This window comes from Microtus pennsylvanicus, chromosome 1, assembly GCF_037038515.1.
Source record: "Microtus pennsylvanicus isolate mMicPen1 chromosome 1, mMicPen1.hap1, whole genome shotgun sequence".
NCBI classification, from domain to species: Eukaryota; Metazoa; Chordata; class Mammalia; order Rodentia; family Cricetidae; genus Microtus; species Microtus pennsylvanicus.
In genome coordinates this window covers 222669632-222694603 of record NC_134579.1, presented here as the reverse complement: position 1 = coordinate 222694603, position 24972 = coordinate 222669632, and the positions used below count along the sequence as shown (strand labels likewise).

General features: G+C 34.3%; 3 protein-coding genes across 3 annotated transcripts; 1 reads left to right on the top strand and 2 right to left on the bottom strand.

Annotated features, from left to right (window-relative positions):
- Window positions 1-3941: 3941 nt before the first annotated feature.
- Window positions 3942-4877, top strand: LOC142842722 (olfactory receptor 4C46-like). Its single transcript, XM_075959419.1, has one exon. It carries the CDS (start codon window positions 3942-3944, stop codon window positions 4875-4877), a length of 936 nt encoding a protein of 311 aa, XP_075815534.1.
- A 7154-nt stretch (window positions 4878-12031) lies between these two features.
- Window positions 12032-12961, bottom strand: LOC142835219 (olfactory receptor 4C6-like). Its single transcript, XM_075948571.1, has one exon. It carries the CDS (start codon window positions 12959-12961, stop codon window positions 12032-12034), a length of 930 nt encoding a protein of 309 aa, XP_075804686.1.
- A 9000-nt stretch (window positions 12962-21961) lies between these two features.
- On the bottom strand, window positions 21962-22879 carry LOC142842721 (olfactory receptor 4C6-like). Its single transcript, XM_075959418.1, has one exon. The coding sequence runs from the start codon at window positions 22877-22879 to the stop codon at window positions 21962-21964; it is 918 nt and encodes a 305-aa protein (XP_075815533.1).
- Window positions 22880-24972: the final 2093 nt, after the last annotated feature.

Genomic DNA, 24972 nt, shown 5'->3' with positions numbered 1-24972 from the left:
AATCATTGCCATTTTTCTTAGCTTTGTTTTTCTGAGTGTGTGTTTGAAGTCACCCCTATCTGAAACATTACTTCTCATCTTGCATTTCTTATTCTGCATTGCACATCAACATTACCTATGCCATTAAAATTCTTGCTGAATATTATTTTGCCCAAAGATATCTCAATTAGTTGTAAGACAGGATATATATATATATATATATATATATATATATATATATATATATATGAGGTAATTAAAAAACTGTTTTAAATATAACACTACATTAATGTATGTCTTGTTCAAATAGTCAGTTTAAAATAGACAAAAATCAGTATCAGTTTTGTTAGAAAAAGTTTTCTAGAGGTACAGGAGGATTAGAAGCTTGTAGTATAAGAATGAGTTCCATATCAGTCAGAGAAGTTGGAAGTGGTTGCATATATGTGTGATCGCAGCACAAAAGAGTGATTTGCATCTGTGGCAGAGAAAAGAAAGTCTTGATAAAATATGACAACCTCCAGGTTTTGTGTTAAGTGCTGCTGGTATGTGGATATTTAACAAGAAAAAAATCAAATAAAAAATGGAATAAAAACATAAACTTTTCAAGTATAGGGAACTCAGTTCTCAGGTAAAAAACTGGCAAGAGTCAAATAGAGATTTCTAGAACATAAACTTTTAAGAGAAGTTTTTCATATCACAGGAGATAATAAATTCCTATGAGACAAGTCTCAGATATAAAAGTGCAGAAATCTGAAAGCATACAGCTGTAAATACTCTTTTAAGGTAGGGCACATCTGTTTCCTCCGTGAAAGATTGACCAGGAGTGGATCCATTTGGATGTGTTTTGCAATTTTGTTACCTCCTATCTAGCAGAACCAGAATCGGGAAACAAGAATCATTTCTCTAGAGTGCCCTATAAGCATCACAAGTCATGAATTCTCTGAAATAATTTTAATTTGGGGAGAATCGATAAAGAATTTCCTTGTGAAGTCACTTCTTTAACACAGGGCTATTTGACAGTAAGTTATCTAAGGAGTTTCTTAGCAAATGCATTCACATATTTCATAGAAAAACTTTCTTTTCTCTAAGGAAAATTTCACTGAAGATGGTATTGATGTGAACACTGAACAGTCACAACTATGGTCAAGACCGTTTCGAATTGCTAAGGTATGTTTTTCAAATGTGCTTATTAGAACTGTAATTTTTTTCACAGATAGCAATAATCATCTCTAAATGTTCATCATATACAGTCACAGCAGTTTCCCTTTTCATCCTAATTTTTAAAATTTAACAGATAAATGTTTTATCATTATCATTAGATATTGTGAAACTAACAAAAATAAAACAATGAATAAGACCCACCTATCTATTTTATGAAATATTATTTTGCCCTTTGTCACTCCCATTAATAATCAGAATAAATCATGAGCAAAAAAAAAAGATTACTTGGACCTCTCACTAATAAGTAACAAAGATTAGTATTAATTTTGTTATTATTAAGATCTTGATTATAAGCAGAAACACAGACAACTCACTGTGAAACCCAGCTCTGTGGCTTCTTAGAAAGAAAGTTCAGTTGGGGATAATTCTTCTATAGTTCATGACAGGGTCGAATGTTTTTCCATGTTTTTGCCCACCTATTTAAGCTTATCTGTTATGTATACACAACTTTACAAAAATAACTTGAAGCTTTATACTTTTTACCTTTGTGCATATTTTTCTATTTTAACCAATTCTCACAGGAAATTATAAGGCAGGTTTTACTTTTAAGTCAAATGATAAAGCAGCCTCATGAGGTGAGAGGAAATGAATGTAAAATGAGAAGAGTGAAAGGAGGGAAAGCTGGCTTCTTGCTCTTTTCAATTCTTGAATGGATATATTTGGTCACTGCTCCAATAGTTCATAATGGGTTATAAAAAAAGAGGATAAAAAGGGAGAAAAATGTATAGATCAATAAAAACCATATGAAAAAAAAAGGATTCTGGGACCCCACTTCATAATTATGTTAGAGAAAACAGATCTTAAGGTAGGCCAAGATAAAATAACAAATTCTAGAATCCAGAAGCATGCATTTCCTAGTACTTGGAATGTAAATATGTAAATATGTCATGAAGCATCTACATATTCCTTGGCAAATGTAGATTATTGAGTGATTCTCAGTACTAGCCTCAGCACTCACAGGCTTCGGAATTGGACTTCCACAGCAAGTGGAAACTGGCTTGGGAATGGGATCTGAGGTGTAGAACAAACTGACTCAGGTAATTTGTACCTGCATGTTTCTTTATTCTTTGGGATAAAAAGGAAGAAGGGGGAAAAACTTTTCCAGACTTCATGGTATGGGGAGAGGTATCTAGTTGCCCTACAGGAAAAGTCAGGTTTATACACTCCTGGGATATTATAGATGGGAGAAATGCCATGATTTCACATTATTTTTATACACCTGACCTGACAGTGACTTCTTCAAAGGACAAATTTGCCTGTAGCTCTGCAAAAATGGGTTACTCCAGGTGAACTATACATGTACAATTCCTGTGGATACATCAGTAGAAGTGTCTGCTGTACATTTACTGTATAATTCTTGTGGGCTCACAACAGATGTTGTCACCTAAGTTATATAAAATTCTATGAAGAGTTAGAAGCACATTTAGAGTAAATTATAAACCAATATTTGTATAAAATGACAATTATGAAGTGTAATGGTAAATTTTTAATAATAATATCTGTATAAAAATTGCCATTTAATATTAAGTAAAAATGACAATAATCAAAGTCATCATTTTTTCTGATTTCAAGCATAAAAACACTAACTTTATGGTTTATATATGTAACAATAAAACTATTATATAATGATATGTTATATGAGTAATATAATGTTATATAAATATAAAAATAACTATAAAAGTTGTAGAAAAAAATATTAATCATCCATTTCATTTACAACTAGGATTAAATAAAGAAATGCTTAAACTTCAACTAAGGAACAGTATGTTTTGTCAATCTAATATTAACCTTAACTTTTACATGGTCCTATCTGTCATTTCCTTATCTCTAAAATAGATAAATAACAGCAGCTACACTGGATATTAAAGGCAGTCAAGAAAAGAAGAATAATGTTTAGTAGATAGAAAAAATATTTTATTAAAATTTTTACAAGTCTTTCATTTATACTGTTAGTTATTATAGATTTTTTTAGTATCTCATTTATTTCTTTATTAAGTAGTTTTGTTTATTTCCCTGACTTCCTTTATACCCATTATTGAGTTGTTTTAATTTCTTATTAATATTGATATTAGAAAAGTAAATAAAGATAAATAGTTTTCAGATCCTGGTAGTTTATTTGAAGAAGATAGAATCATCATTCATAATTTATTTCAAATAATTATGATTATTTGAATCATAATTCAGTATTTGGATTTTTTTTGTAAATCAAAATGCCTTTTTCAAGTGATGAAAATAAAACTTGACAAATAGTATAATACCTGAGCTTCCTTCTCTAGATTTGATTTAGGAACTCAATTCTGTTTCTTCCAAGATACTAAATTCAGTTTAGTGTATTGGTGCCCAGAGTTTCCTCTTATCCCAATGACTTTTTAGTGTTCAAGTTATATTTTAAGTTACCTTTTATTTATCTCATAGGATTAAACAAAATGCTTTAGCTTTATTTTGGTGAACATTACTTTGATCCTCCACATATTTGAAATTCTCCACCTCCAGCATTATTTATGAAAGTTGTTTTTTTTAAAAATATTCTTTGCAGTCATATTAATCCAGTGATCCAGGAGTCAATTTGAGTAACCCAAAGAATGAAGACCTGTATTCTGTATGTGAAAACAGCAAGAAAAATATTCACAAAATTTTGTACATGAGTAGCATTGAAATGTTAATTATGATAATTCCGAAGTTAAAGGAAGTTGATGATGCATTATTTTTTTTCTGGCAAATAAAAAGCGATTAACTTTCCAATGAAACAAATGGAAAAGAGGAATGTGACCGAATTTGTTCTCCTGGGCCTCACACAGAACAAAAACATGGAGAAAATTATATTTGTTGTGTTTTTAGTTATCTACTTAGTCTCTTTGATTGGAAATTTGCTCATTGTGGTCACCATTATATTCCATAAATTGGTAAGGTCCCCTATGTACTTCTTCCTTGCCTATCTCTCCTTTATTGATGCCTGCTATTCTTCTGTCAATAACCCTAAACTGATTTTTGATTCACTTCACGAAAAAAAGACCATTCAATTCAATGGATGCATGACCCAAGTCTTTGGAGAACATTTCTTTGCAGGTGCTGAAATCATCCTGCTTACTGCAATGGCTTATGATCGGTATGTGGCCATCTGCAAACCCCTGCATTATGTAACCATCATGAACCGAGCAGTATGTAACCTGCTAGTGGGGGTGTCATGGATGGGAGGGTTTCTTCATGGAATCATACAGATCCTGTTCATTATTGATTTACCTTTCTGTGGCCCTAATGTCATAGATCATTTTATGTGTGATCTGAACCCTTTGCTTGAACTGGTTTGCACTGATACCCATGTTCTGGGGCTCTTTGTTGCTGCCAACAGTGGGTTTATCTGTCTTTTATTATTTCTCCTTCTTCTGGGCTCCTACACAGTTATCCTGTACTCATTAAGAAACCACAGTGCAGAAGGGAGACGCAAAGCCCTATCCACTTGCATCTCCCACATCACTGTGGTTGTTTTATTCTTTGTGCCCTCCATATTTGTTTATTTGAGACCTGCAACTACTTTACCTATTGATAAGGCAGTTGCTGTGTTCTACACAATGATAACTCCCATGTTAAACCCTTTAATCTATACCTTGAGAAATGCTCAAATGAAAGATGCTATTCTGGTATTGTTCAATAGAAAAATACATGCAGAAGACAAATAAATATATTTTGATTTAAATCAGAAAATTATTGACTGTAAATTTTACATAAAACATTTAAATCATGAAGAATAAAAGAGCTGTCATTTATGGGGTGGCCTTGAAAGAGAAGAAAAAAATGACTCTAGAATGGGGAAAACTTACCCAGTCTAGGTTATAGTTTCACTACTGTTAAAACACACATTTGGTGTTTCTAATGCCAATTCAGTACTAATGAATTATGTTATACAATCTATGACTTTTGAAGCTAAATATTTGCAATTGACCCTTTCCACCTAAACCCCATTAAAAATCTTTCATTGATATATTCTGGTTCTGTGATATTTTTCTTTCTTAAGTTCCCACTAATATAAAGTTTGATAACAGAAATGTTCAAGGTCCATCCTCTCAGTCAAAGCTATCTTTCTCAAAATTTTTATCAAAAGTAGGTCATCCAATCTCTGCTAGGTTGAATAGTAGGATTTACATGACAAATGGCACTAGCATTCCTATTTCATGGATCCTTGAATTTCTGCTTTGCCATCTTCTTCGTGAGGGAGGTATCACCATTTCTAATTTACTCACTATAGACTTTCCTTTTTTAGTCATGTCAAAAGCAAATATATAAACCAAGACCTTATCACTGATGGAGGAAGGTCCTTGGATAAATAAAGAAACTGCCTTGACCCTGGTAGGTTAGAACATAGGTGGGTGGCGTAAACAGAACAAAATGTTGGGAGGAAGAGGAAGTGAGCTCAGAAGTCATGCAGCTCCTCTCAGAGCCAGAGGCGATAAAGCTCTGACCCAGGATGGATGTAGGCTAGAATATTCACGGTAAGTGCACCTTGGGGTGCTACACACATTAATAGAAATGGGCCAAGCAATGTTTAAAAGATTACAGTTTGTGTGTTGTTATTTTGGGGCATAAGCTAGCTAGGCAGTCAGGAGCTGGGTGATAGGAACTCAGCCCGCAGCTCCCGCTACAGAATCAGCTCCTTCAACACATCAATACCTGATTAATGACATTAAATGAATTTTCTTGTTCTAGTGAGTCTACACTGTTAAAGCTGATTTGATAAAGCTTGAAGTTTGTTCCATTATGATCACTCATGTTCTAGGTAAATTTACAATCATTAAGCTCTTTGAAATGTAGTACACCTGAGTAACACTGTTCTCATAGATTATGGCTTGGATAAAAGTATAGTTATAGTTTTCAAAAATCCAGTAGGGTTATGGGAGTGATTTACATAAGATATTTTCTTTAAGTTTTTTGAATTATCTCTTTTTATTTTGAGATTATAATAACATCATCTAATATATGGCCTCAATATCACTGACTTCAAAATCTATTTTAAAAATAATAAATTTTTTCCCATACATTGAATTGTGTCATTAATAAAATAAGATTTGAACAATTTTAAAATATGATCATTGGAAATGTGAGAACACAACAAAGTAGCCAGGCATGGTGGTGAATGCTTTTCATTCCAACACTCACTTGGGAAGCACAGGCAGGTGGATCTACAAAGTGAGAGAGGCTGATCTCATCTACAAAGTTAATTCCAGGACTATACAGCTACACAGAGAAACTCTGTCCTAAACAAAACAAAATATGTAGAGACAGAAAACAACAATGTGTTCCCAGAAAAAAAATTAATTGATTTCACATAGGTTCTTCAACAGATAAATGGTATGCTCACAAGTGTACTTTTAGTTCTTATTTTGTGATGGTGGAGAACCCATGGGGAGTCTTAAAAGTTTTAGATAAAGCTTCCATTCAGGGTTCAATTAAAGATCCCAGGATGAGCTAAAGGGGGGGGGGGTAAAAATCTGAGGGCAAAGATTTGAGGGGTAAAAATTCTACACAAAACAGGAATTGTTTGTCTGTATGTATTTATTATTTTCTCTTCAATTCATTATTTCTCATTGTTACATCTTGTTCTCTCTTGTTCTACACTGTTCTTAGATCTTGACCCTTCTACCTGTTACAAACGTTCCCAGCCATACATACCCTTAAAACTAGCAAAGCCCTAGCAGATTCCAGGACTGGAAAACTTTTGCCCCATAAAAGTCAGATAAGGGTTTTCACATAAAGACACACACACACACACACACACACACACACACACACACACACACACAAAGAGAGAGGAGGAGGGAGGGGGAGGAAGGGGGAGGGAGGGAGGAAGGTTCACAGGAGTGGCTAGTGCACATCTGGTGAGCTCCTAAATGGAGAAAGTTAAAGGAATTAAAACATCAGGGAATTCTCAAAAGGAAGGTTAGTTAAGTAAACTCCATTTATAGGTGGTAGATAAAACTTAAAACGTTCATTTTCAGTAAAATTATGAATGGGGCACAGATTTTTTAAATCAGTGCTCTGCTTCTTTTCTCCCAGCAAGCACAGAGGCTGCCAAGAAACTAGGCAACCTACATAAACAGTCAGGCTGAAATCATGGCCCTTGATCCGATTAGCACATACACCGGAGGCTGCAGTTTCTACCGGACTATGTCCCATAGTGAAGAAGAGACACAGGTCTCTAAATTATCAGTACCGGGGTATGCTGTTTTCAGCCATTGTGATCATGTGCATTGTGAGTCTGTGGCCGAGATCTCTTCTGCTGTCCTTGAGATGAAAACACAAACTATAAATTTCCTGAACTAAAGTCATCAGTAAACTGAGGTGAAGGTGAGCTTAATGAGTTAAGAATCTTTAGAGAGAGGTAAAACCAGAGAGGCAGCTTGGACAGGCAATGTTCTATGTCTGGACCCTAAGCACTGTTATGCCTGCTGATAAAGATAATTGCAAGGAGTACGATTACAACCGCATTTACCTAAGAGAGAAGAACAAGGTCTGATGATGGGAAACTGTTGTGAAATATGGAACTAATTCCCAAATATGTAACAGAAAGGAAGTTAGCTGCAACAAAATCTACAATAAAGGACAACCACTCATTCATGAAGTAATGACAACAAATTCCTTACCTCTTAGTTTAAAAACCTTTACCAAAACCATTGGCTTTGATAAGTCAATCAAAAAAAGATGATTGAGCAATTACTGTATGATATTGTGGCTTGTAACAAGAACTGAGCTCAGGACCTTACCAATAACGATGTACTCTATCAATGCATTCTAGAGCAGTCTAGTTGGTGTCTAGAAGGACAGGTCTTTCATTTGTGCAACACATCCACAAAACTCTGAAACATTTGTGTTGAGCTAGTTAAAATTTAATTTCTTTCTGAATAACAAGATTTTAAAAAATGCCTGTGTTTCACACCTGTACATGACAATTCTCATTTCAGTGTAAGTAAGACGATTGATGAGGGGATTGGGCATGGGGACAATCATCTGTAAAACACAGGCATGACCTTATCCTTGATCTCACATCCTACAGTTAACATGTAGGTATAAATTTCAGGCACTAAAAGTAGAACTACCACCATTATGTCAGAACTATAGGATGAGAGGGTTTTGTATAATCATCTTGTGCTCAGATTATACAAAAATGAAAATATATCCACATATACATCTCCCCTGTGGTTCTGATGCTCATCAGAGACTTGGCTACAGCAAAGAAAGCTTTTCATTGCTCACTTACTGGCAGATGTGGAAATCTTCACTGTCAAAGTCATGCACTACATGGTCATCATAAATGAAAAGTGATGCTGCAATGATTTCATTTCTATACTTTATCTTCCATCAGGTTCAGGATATATGATTTTGCACTGATTTTTTTTTTGGTTTTGGTTTTTTGAGACAGGGTTTCTCTGTGGCTTTTGGAGTCTGCCCTGGAACTAGCTCTTGTAGACCAGGCTGACCTCAAACTCACTGAGGTCCACCTGCCTCTGCCTCGTGAGTACTGGCATTAAAGGCGTGCACCACCACCACCTGGCTGCACTGAAGTTCTTGATCCATATTTTTTTACTGTGTTTTATGCTCGGTAATAGGTATAGGATGTCTTCATATTTTCTGCATATAACACCATTTTAAAAGATATATTTTCTATAGCACTTTTGAACCTCATTTAAAAAATAATGTAACGCTTGGTTTATGAAATAATGTCTTCATCTTCAATTCTATTCTAACAATGTATGTTTTATGCAAATATTGTTGCTGTTTTGGTTATTACAGCTCTGTAACACAGTCTTAAATATGTGATTGTGATGTCTCCAGGGTTTCATTTATCATGCAGAATAATTTTAGCTATTCTGTTTTCTTTTATTGTTTTTTCTATTTTTGCAAGTGTTTCTATGTGAATTTGAACATTTTTCTTTATTTCTTTTTGTGAAGACTTGTGCTGGATGTTGAGGTTCATTTCATTGAATTTATAGAAGTTTCTTTTTGTTGTTGTTCAATCTAAGACTTCAAATACTATACAAAGCAGGTATCAAAAGAGCAGATATCCATTTCTTGTTCCTGATTTTAGTGGAAACACTTACTGGTTTTCTCTACTTAGTTTGATATTGGCTGTTATCTCACCTGCTTCCATGCTGTTGGGGACTGCCCCAGAGCAGTAGAGTTCCACCACAGGTGGAGGCAGAGTTCAGCTGCTTTCCCGGTGCTGGGATGAGAGGGGAGAGGCACAGAATGTGCCCTGAGGTTTAGCTAGGGTCTAAATTTTGGAACAGTCAACCTGAGAGGTCAGTCACTCATCTGTTTTTTAAACTGTTGTGTTTAAGTGTGTACCCATGTACTCTTTTGGAGTTAATGGGAAAGGCTGTGCTTAGGCATGATGTCAAAGTGCTTGGGTACACTAGGGATGAAAGGGAGAGAAAGAAATTAAATCATTGCTCAGTATAATTGCAGTTTTCTGTTGTCACCACTGGTGTTGAGACTACAAATGTTGCACAGCAAGCTTGGGGTTTTGTGGGAGGAAAGGGGTGAAAGATTCCATCCTCAAATCAGTTTCCCTGCTCAAGGTAGTAGATACCAACAGAGGGAAACTTCCTGGATCCTAACACTCAACAGGTTTTATAGATGAAGTCAGGTCCAGAGCTTTCCAGTTCAGCAGAGCCTTTAGGTCATTAATCCTCCACTTAAAGCTATATATTTTGTTCTTATTTGTAGTGGTTGTGTTTTCATTTCATACTTTTTAGTAATTTTAAAAATTTATTTCTAGAGTTCTTCTTTAACCTAGTCATTATTCAGTAATGAGTTGCTTAATTTCTATGACCTTATGTATTTATTGGAGATTGCTTTGCTATCAGTTTTAAGTTTTATTACTTTGCAGTTATGTAGGATAAAAGGAGTGATTTCAGTCTTTTTGAATTTGCACAAATTTGTTTTGTGTTGTTGTAATATGAGTGGCGGGGCTGCGTCCCCAGCATCCCAGCCACCTGTCTAGCTTATACCCCGAAATAATTACACGGACACTGCATTCTTTTAAACACTGCTTGGCCCATTTCTATCTAGCCTCTTCTAGGCTAATTCTCACATATTAATTTAGCCCATTTCTAATCATCTGTGTAGCCCATGAGGTGGCTTACCAGGGAGATTCTAGCCTACGTCCATCCTGGGTCGGAGCTTCATCGTGTGTACCCGGGAGATAGGAGCATGGCGTCTCTGAGCTCACTTCCTCTTCCTCCCAGCATTCTGTTCTGTTTACTCCTCCCACCTATGTTTTAACCTATCAGGGCCAAGCAGTTTCTTTATTGCTTAACCAATGAAATCAACAGATTGATATATGACACTCCCACATCATTGTGTCCTAGAATTTTGTCTATCTTAGAAATTTTCAATCCTGTGTGTGTAGATAAGAGAACACGCTTTCTTTTGTTTTGGGTTAGAATATTCTACAGACATATATTAAGTCATTTGATATATAATGTCAATTAATTCTCTTGTTTTTCTGTTTAATTTTTGTTCAAATGACTTTCCCTGATTAATATAGAAAGTTGAGTTTTGAAATCACCTATTGTTACTGGATTGATGTTCATCTGCATTTTTAAATTTAGTTGTACAAATCTTTTATGAAACTAGATACAGTAGAATTTGGTTCATGTATGTTTAGGATACTAATACCTTCTTCTTTAACTGTTTCCTTGATCAGAGTGAAGTATCCCTCTTTGTCTCTTTTGATTAGCTTTAATTTCAAGTCCATTTTGTCAGATATATGCATTACATTTCTTAATGATTAACCCTGAGTTACCAAAAATACATGGAGTCACATTAAGGAAAGAAATATAAGCACTTCCCCAGAGTCTTTTAACCAAGAATGAATCCAGACTTGGATACTCTATGCCATGCTTCTTGTGTTTTCTGTCCTCTGTCTGTTGTATACTTCTGAATCTCTGCCTGCCTGAAGGTTGTATGTGATTCTGTGAAGTTCTGACATGTTTGTTTCTGCCTGTGACTGTGTATCTCTTTGTTCTGATGTTTGTTTGAAACTATGAATGGTGCTTATCTCTCTGTGTGTGACTGGAAATGCATCTGGGCCTCTGTCCTTAGAAAAATTACTACACAATGTTTATTGAACATCACAGAAAGCATCACATACAGGAAGGAATGGGCTACTTTACAAAATTCTTAACCAAGTTTTACAAGGTATTAAATGACTGAATCAAATTGATTCCAATTGATCTAGACAAGAAACAACACTCTTTATCAAAGAACATCCATGAATAGTCATTTTCAAACTTTATGACAGATTTTAGGATGTTGATTCAAACTTTTGTATTTGCTGCTTTCAGCAATTGAAACATACATTGTCTAGGTCAGAGGCATAGAAGCATAAGCAATTTAAGATTTTAACTATGTATTAGCTCATGTTGTAATAGTTGATTTCATGGGAAATCTAGAATAGCAACAGTCATAAATGTTAAGAAAGTTCAAGATAGATTATTTATTTTGGATATGATGTTCAGTAAAATTTCTAGTGTCTTAGAGTTTTCAGAATGTTTCCAAAGTCACATATTTGATAGTATTATCAAATACTTTTCAAAAATAAAGATTTTACTTTGGTTTTGTTTTCTAGAGACTTAGGATAAGAAAGATGTAGTATAAATTTGATAGTTTGATTTCCTGGGGATAAGACACTAACCAGAATAGAAAGGAACATTGTATCAATACCTGGTTGTTAAATCTGAAAGACATCCATGGGGCTGGATTCACAATGGAGTAGAGTAATGCAGAGGAGAGATCTCTTTTAGCTTTTTGGGCAGTATTCCTTCCTGAGTATAAGCTAATGACTACTCAATGTCCCCTGTTTCCTTAGAAGCCTCCTTAGGGCATTTTTAACCTCTGCATTTCTCAAGGTGTATATCAAAGGATTTAACATTGGCTCAATGACAGTGAAGGACACAGCCATTATCTTGTCTACTGGGTAAGTGACCACAGGTCTGACATACAAGAAAATACAAGGCACAAAAAAGAGTACAACCACTGTAAAGTGGGAAGTACATGTTGAGAGGGCTTTACGCCTTCCTTCAGAGCTAGAGGACTTTAGGGAGCAGAGAATGATCACATAGGAAGCAGTAAGAATAAGGAAAATAGCTATACACATCACTCCACTATTGAGAATGACTAAGAGACCTAGAATATAGGTGTCCATGCAGGCCAGTTTTAACAGTGGAAATAAATCACACATAAAGTGATCTATGATATTCGGGCCACAGAAAGGTATTTGGTACATGAAGAGAAGCTGAATGGTTGCGTGTGCACATCCACCAACCCAAGTACCTCCTACCATAAGGCAACATACTCTGGGACTCATGATTGTCATATAATGCAGAGGTTTATATATGGCCACATACTGATCATACACCATCACAATAAGAAGAATTATCACCACACCACCAAAGAAGTGGTCCACAAAGAGCTGAGTCATGCAACCTTCCAAGGAAATGGAAATGTTCTCAGAGAAAGAGTCCACAATTAACTTGGGGGTAATGATAGAAGAGTAAGTGACCTCCATGAGGGATAGCGACTTAAGGAAGAAATACATGGGAGACCTCAGACCAGGACTTCTCGTTATTGTTACCACAATCAATATGTTTCCTAACATTGTAGCTACATACATGAGTAGGAACAAAACTGATAATATTTTTCTTAATTCTAGATTCTTTGTAATTCCCAAAAGAATAAATTCAGTCACATTGTTCAGCTTCTCCATTTGATGTGAGTTGATAAAATCATGGAATTCTAAACTTGAGAATCTGCAGGAGAAATGTTTTTTTTTATCAGTAATTATTGGTTTTTTGGGGGCAGTTTGGGGCACTGTCTAATACTATCTTTATCATTCTTTTCTCCATCTTGTACTACAAAAAAAAACAGGCATTAACAATAAAAGCTTTATGACAGTTTCAACTCTACTAGTCTAGGACCATCCAAGCTTTACACTCATGCTTAGACTCGAACTCTTGTTATTATTCTACTGTATACATATTCTTAAGATATTTACAAAGTTAATATTCTAGGACAAGCTTTGACCAACTTATGATTACCCGTTTCAAGTTTGTTTTTCCGTTAATTTTACCATTCTATTTCCATTCTCTTATACCATCCTTTTATTTTTTTTTATAAACAACAAAAAGAAAATCTACTTAATATGCAAGACTTATTTAGTGTTTGCATCTTTAAACTTGAATTTAGGATGCTGAATTATATTTATTCATTAAATAATCAAAACACTTGGAAAATAATATAATAATTTTCACTTGTTCATTTCTTGTCAACACTGTCTTTTTTAGAATGTCCTAGCTGAAGAACCATATGAAAAACTCTTCACTTGCATGACTCTTCAAATTGTATGTCATCTAAAATTGAATCATTAATATTACTAATATACATTGCTGATATCCACTGAGTCTCTACTATGTCTCATAAACAGGAATTACTTTGGAGATTAGCATATAAGTCTAAAGAAGTGAAAGAAAACCTAAATTTCATATTGCCAGTAACACTGAAGCCAAATTCAAATCAAGATTTTGTTACTTTTAAATTAATACTAATAAAATATGTATTTTGGACCTTATGATAATATCAAATAGACAACATCAATAAGTTATTGTGCTTATTTATATTCTTTTACTTTAAAAACTACCTAGCATAATAGATTCAATTATCAGCTAGTAATTGGAGAGACAAATTCAGTAATAGCCATGTATCAAACTCCAAAATATAATTCCGTACATATAATTATTATCTGAGTTATCATACAGTCTCATCATTTTCTGGATAAGTTTTTAAGAAATTGTACCCAATACCCCCACAATTGAAATAACATCATTATATAATGAGCCAGTGTCAATTGGATGATATTAATAATATATCATTAAAGATATGGTAACTCCATTGGTACTCCTCCATCATAACTAACTTTTTTGCCTCTTTGTGAAGTGATATTTCCAGATAAAGGTAAGAATAAAACAAAAATTAATCGCAAGAATAAAAGCAAGATTATTCTAAATAATAATGAACGTATCAATTAAAAATCCTTTGTCTGCACATAATTATATTTTAAGAAGAGTTTAAGCTGATTTATCAATTATCAGATTTATGTTTTATATTACATGATAGTACTATTACTAGATCTCCTTACTCGAGAATGAGGAAACTAAACCTTAGAAGCCTAAACGTATCATCAGAGAAACATGGGAATTATGAATCAAGCTGTCTCAGCTTTCTTTCTTTCTTTCGTTCATTCTTTCTTTCTTCAACAGGGTTTAGGGTTTCTCTGTATAGCTTTTGTTCTTGTTCTGGAACTAGCTCTTGTAGATCAGACTGGTCTTGAACACACAGATCCATTTGCTTCTGCCTTCTGCGTGCTGGGATTAAAGGCAGGCACCATCACTCTCCATCTAGGCTATCTCAGTTTGAAGTGATATCTCTTCATCATTACACTAACCTTTTAAAGAACAGCACTAAGATCTCTGCACTCTAAATAATTTCCTGCCAGAGCAGATCAGTAGAATAAAAGTATTTTTTCAGTAAGTAGTAACCCTATGATATGTAGACAGTACAAAACATTTGTCATTTGACTTAAATATATATGAGAGAGCTTTACTCTAAAGTCTCTGCTTCTTTGTAAACCTACGATACAGACTAATCCCAATTTCCCATATCTTTCTTACAAGAATTTCAAACATTTTTGTTAGGCTCCTTTTTTGTTATTTTGTTTAAATGTTTTTGAAATTAAAATATAATTACATTATTGCATCCCTTTTATTTCCTCCTTAATGCTACCATTTAGCTCCTTAACATTAAGTCTTATTTTCTTTAATTGCTGTTATACACACACACACATACACACACAAATACACACACATAAATACAGTCTTTTCAGTCCATGTAATGTTGCTTATATGTACATGACTTCAGTGCTGACACTTGACATTGGTTATCTTACTTTTATTCTTAATGAAGTTGATGGAGCGCATTCTTATATATTAAAGCTGAATTTTATTTTTGACTCTGACTTGTAAAATATGTTGATAATTTGATTCTGCTCTGGGTGTCAGAATGTTTGTCATGAAATGTTAAATAGCTAAGAATTTGAAGGAGTGATCTAAAGCTTTAATTTTCACAGCAATTTCTATGTAGTGCTTGTGTTCTATGCAATCACACTGTCTAACATATATAGAAACCCCATGTATTAGGTAATATTCACAACACTGCCTTTTTGGAAAGAATAAATAATTAGTGAACTTACTATGATTTTATTTTTATTATTACACATCGCCCTACCCTGACATAATCAATTTTTCCCTCTAGATATTTTTTTTGTTTTGGTGTTCTCTCCCTCCCATTGAAATCTAGCATATCTCTTTATAAAGAAACAAACAGTTCAGTTAATTGATTCCTCTATTAGAGTAAAGAAACTTAGTTTTCTTTTGTTCTGAGGTCAATTACTGATAACTGGAATAGTTGGACATGGTGTTGCACAAAGATAAACTTTGCTCTAGGAAACCTGACTTTTGTGATAAACTTGGTTTACAGATTGAGATGGAGATAAGCTTGAGATACAGAGTGAATCTTAATCTTAAAAAAGCAACCAAGAAACAACCAAAAAAAAAAAAAAAACAGGCTGTGTGAGATAAGAACTATTGTTATCTTAATATCAAACTCGGCAAAAAAAGAAAAAAAAAAGGTTTGGATATCTTGTAAAACTGGTGAAAATCAACTTAACCAAAGGAACAAATTACTCTTCATCATTACTCTTCGAATTGTGTCCTACCTTGTAGAATGTTCATATTATGAATAAAGTTACAGGTTAGTTAATCATTACCCATATTTTTTTCTTTCCTCTTATCTTCTGCTGCCTCTGTTCATCCCCTGTTATAAGTCATCCTCTCCATAACCACTTACCTGGTACCCTCCTCATTATGTCATCCATGGAATTTGTTACATGAACTTGCAAAGGTGGCATCTATGTAGCACAGCAATATTATTTGGTCTCCAGTTTTTCTAATTTCATGTTCAGTTTATCATCTAAAGAACTGCTAAGGATGACTCATTTTCTTTCCATCACTTTCAATTCTGTGATATTTGTACACTAACAGCTTAATTAAACTCAATTTATTCTTTAAAATCAACACCATTCTGTTGAAACTGCATCGAACCCTGAGGACTCAGCAAGTCTGATGTCAGGTTTGACTCTAATACTGAAAGAGGTCTCAACAGGGTGCGACCACTGTATACATTTTTAAATACACAACTTAACATTTTCATCTCTACTATTTCATCTAATTAACATGATGTGACCAAGCATCAGAGCTGAATCTTACCTTGGTTACCAATTCTGTGTTGAGCCACTGTTATCAGATCTCTATTATTTGATGTTTTTCAATAATTTCCCCGAGTACACTAAAAAATAAGACAAAACAAAAACACCTGAAATCATTGTTAGATCAGAACTCTTCACTCTGAGGTGATTATGCACACAAATATAAAAAAGAAGTGATTTATTTACACATTAAAGTACAATTATGAGTTTGTTGGGTGAGTTAATTATTGCAAAAATATCAAATAGCATCTTAGATTAATAGTAACATCAATAAAACTCAGGTAAATGTTAACATTTTCTCAGTTTCATTTCTATGTTACCTCTGTGACCTCAAAAAAAAAAAGAGTTTCCTGATAATCCCAGTGGGAAAATATAAAAACTGTAAATACTGAATACATAAATGTCTAAGCCAACATCAAGACAACCAAAAATCTGGCCCTAGCAGTGATGTTCTCACGTGAGACAAATCTTTCCAGGAATGTGTTGTAAATCAGAACAGCAACAAACAACTGATAACGCATTGGAAATTTTCTTGATAGGAACAGAGTTCCCAAAGAATTAAGGGTAAAAATTACACAAAGGTACACTGTAGGTTCTTTGACATAGATAGTAAAACAACCTATATTTTCATTAAATAGGAACAATTCCCTAGAACAACAGTCACCGGAGCTTGTCAAAAACCCATCCATGGTACTCTGCCTAACATTTGGTGGTATTTTAAGCTTATCTTTGTAAACAACATTCAAACAATATTTTAGAAGAACCACATTTACCATGCCCTCTCTTGGGTAGTGGTCTCAGGGGAAAGAAGTCAGACAGTAAGGTGGGATCGGCAGAGATTTCCAAGATGAGAATGATTGTATCATTCCAACTGCATCCCTTTGTGACTGTATCTCCATTGACTCAGGATCTAATGACTTTACCATAAATTCTCTCCATCCACTCTGAGATCAGGGTTTTCCCAGGGGTAGAAGCACACTAGATGAAGACCAGCCAAGATTGTATGAGTAAAGACCAAGCAAACAATACAAACACAATAAAGAGATCATAGGATGACCCATCTGGTTGCTAGCTCCAAACATAAACAGTCTTTCAGGAATTGAACAGCCTTACAATGATGCCTCTTCCTAAAATCAGATAAATGAAAGCAAATCCTACTTATACTGCTCATTTAGCAAGTGCCCTGAAACAAGATTTACTCTCACACCTGCAATCTCTTTACTGTTTTAGACTAGTGTTGAAATTGTACTCACTAACATTTAACTCTAAGCTAGCTGAATATGTATATTGAATATATATATATATATCCTTAGCTAATATTAAACACTAAATTCTTTTTCATATTAAAAGAAATAATGTTCTACAGTGTTTTCAATTAGAAATATTTAGAGCAACTTCCAAATACTCAAACACATGTGAAGTCAGACACTGGAACAGCTTGCATGAGATCTACACAGGTTTAAACCAGGCAAAAATCCCAGCACTCAGAGGGGGAAGTGAACACAAAATTACACACCTAACCAAGAAGTAATTTGAAATTCATACCTCCTGGAAAGGAAAAATCAGTTTCTCCAATAGAGTGTATCCACTATACTGCATAGTAGACCCCATGATCAGGAATGGTTGAACCAAGGCAAAATGAGTTGTGTGTGTGTGTGTGTGTGTGTGTGTGTGTGTGTGTGTGTGTTTGGGGTTTGTTTTGGTAATCGTTTTCTTACTAGATTTCTTGTTTTTTTCAGTTTGTAATCCATATTACTGATTACCCTCCCATAGCTCACACAGTGGAATACCTTGCAACAAAACCAACATATATTTTTCATTTAGTGTTTAGAAAATGAGGCTTGTAAGGGAAAGAAAAAATGACATAAAGTTGATTTAAAATATGTAGGAGTTTTTGTATCTACAGCTTGACTGACATGATCCCCATGTGAGTACAAACCATAGAGATGACATAAATATACCAAAGGATATAATGAGACCATGACCAGACCTCCTTAACACAAGTTCCTGCTTCTATTTTTGCATATTAATTTTGTCTCCACATGAAAGAAATAGTTCTGAAAAATAATGACTATATCTACAAAATTTTCCAGTGTTTTAACATTTAAGCATTACATCATGATTCAAGAGCCATTTAGTGCATTATCAAATCATTTCAATTCCCATGTTGGAAATGAGAAAACTGAGCCTGAGGATCATCTCCTCTAAAATTAACATTGATTATGAATTTTCCAATAATTTTAAAGTACAGTAAATAGTACTTTAAGGCTCTGAAAAAGTGAAAACAAACATGAAAAGACAGATACCTAATTATCCCAAAGTAAGCAAAAAACAAAAGTTTTGAAAGTAAGTTTCAAAGTAAGGTAAACTGTTTAGCTAAAAAATTTCATCTTTTGCCACCTCCCTGGTAAATAATGTTTTCTTTCAATTCACCTTCTAAGCCAACTTGTAAGCAGTTTTCATATGGAAACTAAGTATTAAGAAACTATGTACAATGAAATTGTTTTGTGAGCATGTGTACTTTCAAAAACATCTGCATTTATTTTTCAATGATTTTGAAATAAAATATGACACTGATTATAATACATAAACAGGACTTTTTTTATTTTACAACTATAATCAAAAACTACACTTTCATATAACAAAGACAGCAGAAACTATTAGCTGATAATGTTTTGGCTCAAGTCTAATGTATCTGTTCTAAAGTTTACTTATGTTTTAGGTCACTTTTTTCTGTAAATTAAGGATACTAGAGTTCAAGATTTAAGGTTTCTGTGACATTATGCTTACATTTGGTTACTAAAATTTATTTTAATATTGTTTAAAAATATTTTAATGTAATTTTATAATTATTAATAATCTTTAATCAGCACAGAAAACTACTATAGTTTTTTAAAAAATAAAATTATCAAATATGTTGCAATAATTCCTTTAAGTATCTTTCCTTCTCATGAACCATGTCTCATTGTTTTGGTTTTGCTTTTGTGTCTCCCTCCCTCCCTCCTTCCCTCCCTCCCTCCCTCCCTCCCTCCCTCCCTCCCTCCCTCCCTCCTTCCCTCCCTGCCTTTCTGTTGTTTGTTTTTTGTAACAGAATCTCACTGTTATCAGGCTAGACTCAAACTCATACTGATACTGCTTCATTACCTCAAGCAGCTGGGACTATAGGTACAAGTCATTGCATGCAGCTCATGTTTTATTTGATACAGAGCAATAATCTGTGTTTCATACTAAATTGCATTGAGCTGACAATTCAAGTACATAGCAAAGCAGGCTTATGAATTCTCAGAGCTTACTTGCAGAGACATACCTTTTCAAAAAACCCACACCATCTAATCTTTCCTGAATTATTCCACCAACTGGGATTAAGTATTCAAGTATATGAGCCCATGGGACCATTCTCATTCAAACCACCACAGGTAGGAAGAGCCACAATACAATGAAATAACATGGTCACTATTTGACATTCAAGAAGGGAAACTGTTTTCTTAGGCAAAATAAACCCAATTGGAGCTTCCTGTTGTTATTCAGCTTTTCCCTTATCAACTACAATCATTCCTCCCCCAGTCCATTGCCATGGTCCCTCTATACTTTCCTGGTTTACTGCTTCCACAATGTTGTATACTCCTATCAAAGGATTTGGAGCTAGGAACTACCAGATGAAGGGATATGTGTGGGGTTTATCTTTCTGGGTCTGGGTTAAATCATTCAGTATAATCTCCTCTAGGTCCATCTATTTAGCTGCAAATTTCATGATTTTATTTTCTTTATAACTGAACAGTATTCCTTTGTGTATATGTACCACATTTTTATCATCCATCTGACTTTTGAAAGAAATTTAAGCTGTTCCCATCTCCAGATATTGTGAATAGGGTGGCAATGAGTATTGCTGAACAAGAGTCTATGGAGTAAGATGTCAATTCCTTAGAGAATATGCCAAGAAGAGGTATTACTGAGTCACATTTTATTTTAAAGGTCTTTCAATTTGTTTTATTTTGCTTTTGTTTGTTTTGCAAGCTTTAGGTCAATATTTGAATCAGAAGTTGAGAGTATTGAAGATAAGATGGTGAATACTATGTTTGATGAATTAACTAAGTTTTATTAATGCACTATATGAACTATATGAAGTTTTATTAATGAACATACAGGAGAAGATATTTTGGACACAATGATTTGTGTCCAAAAATATTTGGACACAGATCAGTCATAATTTCAGTATGAGTAGTCAAAACTATTCGTGTCTATGTAATTGCAAATGGAAATCATGTGCCTGATTCTGATAGTGTAGAAGTTGTTTACTTAGAGTGACAGAGCTAGATGAGAATTGTGAATTATATTGGCCTCTATATCAGAATAGTACTCAATTAAACTGATATTTCTCCAAAAATACCCTTGGAAGCATTTAAATTGGGAAGATTTAGACTCCTAAAGAATTTATGTTCTCATTTCCTTAACTTGTTCTTCAGGTTTATTTATAAACATTTAATCTGGTAAGTCTGATGTTTATTTATGTCCTTTAAAAATATTGAGTACATATTAGGTTACTAGGTATTAAAAATATTGAGTACAATTTAGGTTACTAGGTATTCTGTTAATAATCAGAGTGTTATTGGCCTGAAAGGATGAAATGATTTCTGCTGTGACAAAAATTAGATGGAAGACAATATAAAATTCAAGAGATTTTATGTGAATGTGTGTGTGTGTGTGTGAAAGGTTTTAGAATTACTGTCTCTGCCTAGCCTAAAACTTGCAAATTTGGCTAGGCTAGCTAACGAGCAAGTTTTAGAATTCTGTCTGGTCCATCTCAACCTCAACAATTCTGGGAATAAAAAACAAGAGCCATGTCCAGGTATTTCCTGGGGTTCTGGGGGTAAAAATTAGGTCCTTATGCTTTCATGGCTAGCACATTATATCCCTAGACTTCAAGAAGCATGTCTAAGTAATAGATTGTCATGATAAATCCTGATGCAACATACATATAGGGGTAAATATTAACTAAAGGCAATGATCAGATAAAGTTAAGGATTATAAAAATAATCCATTTGGTTTAAAATAGGAATAGATATTGAAAAGATCAAACAAATCTTTTGGAATATATTTTTTTTTCAGATAACATAAAAGAAATGACTCTAAACTTTGAGGACCTCACATTGATAAAATGCAAACATTTTAAATATATGATTAGAGACATCTGAGGAAAACGTGGCATAAAATATACTTGTGTCTAAAAACTAGTCTCTGAAATGCATAAACAGGCCACCGTGGTATCCTGAACAGGTAATTAGCTTAAATGAAGTCTCTTATATTTCATGTAGACTCATGGTACTTCTCAAAATAGATCTCCCCAGCTCTGCAGGAAGTATTGGTCTTCACAATATCAGGGTATAGTAGTTAAGGTCCTCTTTTCTTCCACAATTTCCTCAGTTCATTTTTCACCTCTGCATTCCTTAAGGTATAGATCAAAGGATTCAACATTGGCTCAACAATGATAGCAGACACAGCCATTGCTTTATCAATGGGGTAAGTGACCACAGGCCTCATGTACAAGAAGATGCAAGGTACAAAAAACAACACCACCACTGTGAAGTGAGAACTACATGTGGAGAGGGCTTTGTGCCTTCCTTCAGAGCTGCAAGACTTCAGAGAGCACAGGATGACCACATATGAAGTCATGAGCATAAGGAATATGGTCAAACACATTACCCCACTGTTAAGAATGACTAAGAGACCCAGGATATGTGTGTCCATGCAAGCTAATTGCAACAATGGGAACAAGTCACACATAAAATGGTCAATGATATTGGGGCCACAGAATGGAATTTGATACATAAAGAGAAGCTGAATGGTTGCATGCATGGATCCTCCTACCCAAGCGCCTCCCATCATCAAGCAGCATACTCGAGGAGTCATGATAGTCATGTAATGCAGGGGTTTACAGATGGCCACATAACGGTCATAGGCCATCACAATGAGAAGGATGATCCCTGCACCAGCTAAGAAATGGTCTGCAAAGAGCTGAGTCATGCAGCCTTCAAAGGAGATAGTTGTTCTGTCAGAAAGACCATCCACAATCAACTTGGGAGTAGTGACAGATGAATACGTGACATCTATGAGAGACAGAGAAGTGAGAAAGGAATACATGGGGGACCTCAGACTGTGGCTTCTAGTTATAGTTATTACAATGAGTACATTTCCCAACACTGTGGCCATGTAAATGATTAGAAACAATGCAGAAAATAGTTTCTTTATCTCTTGATTCGTGGTAATTCCCAAAAGAATGAATTCTGTCACATTGTTTCTACTCTCCATTTGCTGGTAAAAACATGGAACTCTGAACTGGGGGACCTGAAAAAAAAAGTTTATTTTTATTTGTTTGTTTTTTTGTAACTTCTTATTTAATTATTTTATACAATATATTTTGATCATATTCTTTCCCCTTGTCTATTCTTCCCAGATACTATCTTCCTTCCTATACATCTAACTTCATTCTCTCCTCTAGTCCCCTCCCCTTTCTTCCACTCCCCTTCCATCTCCTCCCCTACCCTCTCCTCCTCTCTCCTATTCTCTCCTCTCCCTGCTCTCAATCTCTCAAAAGCAAAATATAAAAATAAATATTAAACTAAAAAATCCCATGATTTGGTTTTGACTTCTTATAAGAATCCTATTTTTAATGAGTAATCCCTGGACACATGATATCTTTTCTCCCCTGTGAGTGCCATCAACGACAACTATGGAAACCACCTAGTCCCAGTAGAATCTAACAGATCTTTCAATTCTATTGATCCTATTACAAGGTGTCTTTCACAGATATATATCTTTTGCTTTCTGTTCGGGCAACTTAGGAAACCTGCTTCATCATTTTAGTTTGTACATATTGCTAGGAATATTATATGATTAACACCCTTGGGAAAACCTTTATCAACTGGTAGGTAAAAGAAAAGATGTAAGTAATAATCAGTTAGTACAATAGTGCTTTAAACTTTTGTCTATAACTCACACTCCTTAATATCTATTTTTACACAATACGAACACACACATATGCATAAGATATTTGCTAGTTTTCTTTTTGCCACTCTGTAAATAGAATACTGACTTAGTTTATCAATAGACATATAGAAATGCTTAGAAACATTGAAAATTTTTAGTATAAATTATTAAAAACTCTTCTGAGAGATCATGGACATACAGTCCTATAGAAATAAAACTAAGTTGTGTTAATTGAAACCATCATGTCAGGGACTAATACAACATTAAAGTATTCAAGATGACTGGTTTTGTTCTTTTGAGAAGTATGAATGATACCTGGCCATTGTGGTGCATAAATATAATTCCAGTCATGGAGATTCTAGGTTGGAAGCACAGATTAGACAAATAGTGAACTATTATCTCAAAATATCAAAAATAAAGAAGCTAAAAGTTCTTCATGAGAATGAGCAGTAGTTGTTTGCTTGTCAGTTTCTGTAAATAAGTCTTAGTGAACTAATAAAACTAGATTAACTTCCCTTTGTTGGATATGTGATCATGTTTATAACCCTAGTCACTAAGCATTCCACTTCTCAGTTCCACTAAGAATTCTGTCTTACCTAGTAGTACATCAGAGGATTACAAAGGAAACAAAATATAAGAAAATGCTTGCAGATTGCTATTCAATAATTCACCATGAGTATTTTTCTAAGTTTCCCAGAGTCCGCTAGCCTCTGTTTATGCCTTCTGCTAACAAGTTTATAACCATCCCTCCTTTCCTCACTGCTTCCTTCCTCAGCATCACCCTTAGCATTCGTTTTATGCTCCTTCATGGATTCCATATTTGTCATAATTCAATTATTTTGATAATGTTTTTAAATTTTATATAAACCTTTGTGTTTATACGAGTAGAGTTAAGGATTTCAAATTTATCATTTTTGTATAATTTATATTGCTACACAACACACAGTAATGATTCAAATAATTAAATTCCATACACAAAATTAAATTGAGTCAGGAGGCACTAGCATGGTTGGTATGAGTTCTGTCTCCAGAAATTTAAATACCATCACCAGAGCCTTTTTGACATTTTTTTGGCATCCATGCTTAATACCCCATTTGCCACCCTTCATCTTTCCTATTTCAGTCTTACACACATTATGTCCAGTCAGTAACTGAAACTTACCTTGGTCTCTCAATTCAGCACTGATATCTCACCATCATACCCTATTTACATATTAAATTTTGGTGTCTAATTACATGAATTAAAATTAAACTGAAATCATTGGTAGTTCAGGACTCTTCATCCTGAGGCCACAATTGTCCACATAAATAAAGCTAAGATGAATTAATTTAAAAGACAAATCCAAATAATATCTCTGATTAATCAGGTCAAGTTTAAAATCGCTAATTTTATGACTACCACAAATTTCAGTTTT

Excerpts from the sequence above, each read along its gene's own strand:
- LOC142842722 (XM_075959419.1), top strand. The coding sequence starts at position 3,942 with ATGAAACAAATGGAAAAGAGGAATGTGACCGAATTTGTTCTCCTGGGC.
- LOC142835219 (XM_075948571.1), bottom strand. The coding sequence starts at position 12,961 with ATGGAGAAGCTGAACAATGTGACTGAATTTATTCTTTTGGGAATTACA.
- LOC142842721 (XM_075959418.1), bottom strand. The coding sequence starts at position 22,879 with ATGGAGAGTAGAAACAATGTGACAGAATTCATTCTTTTGGGAATTACC.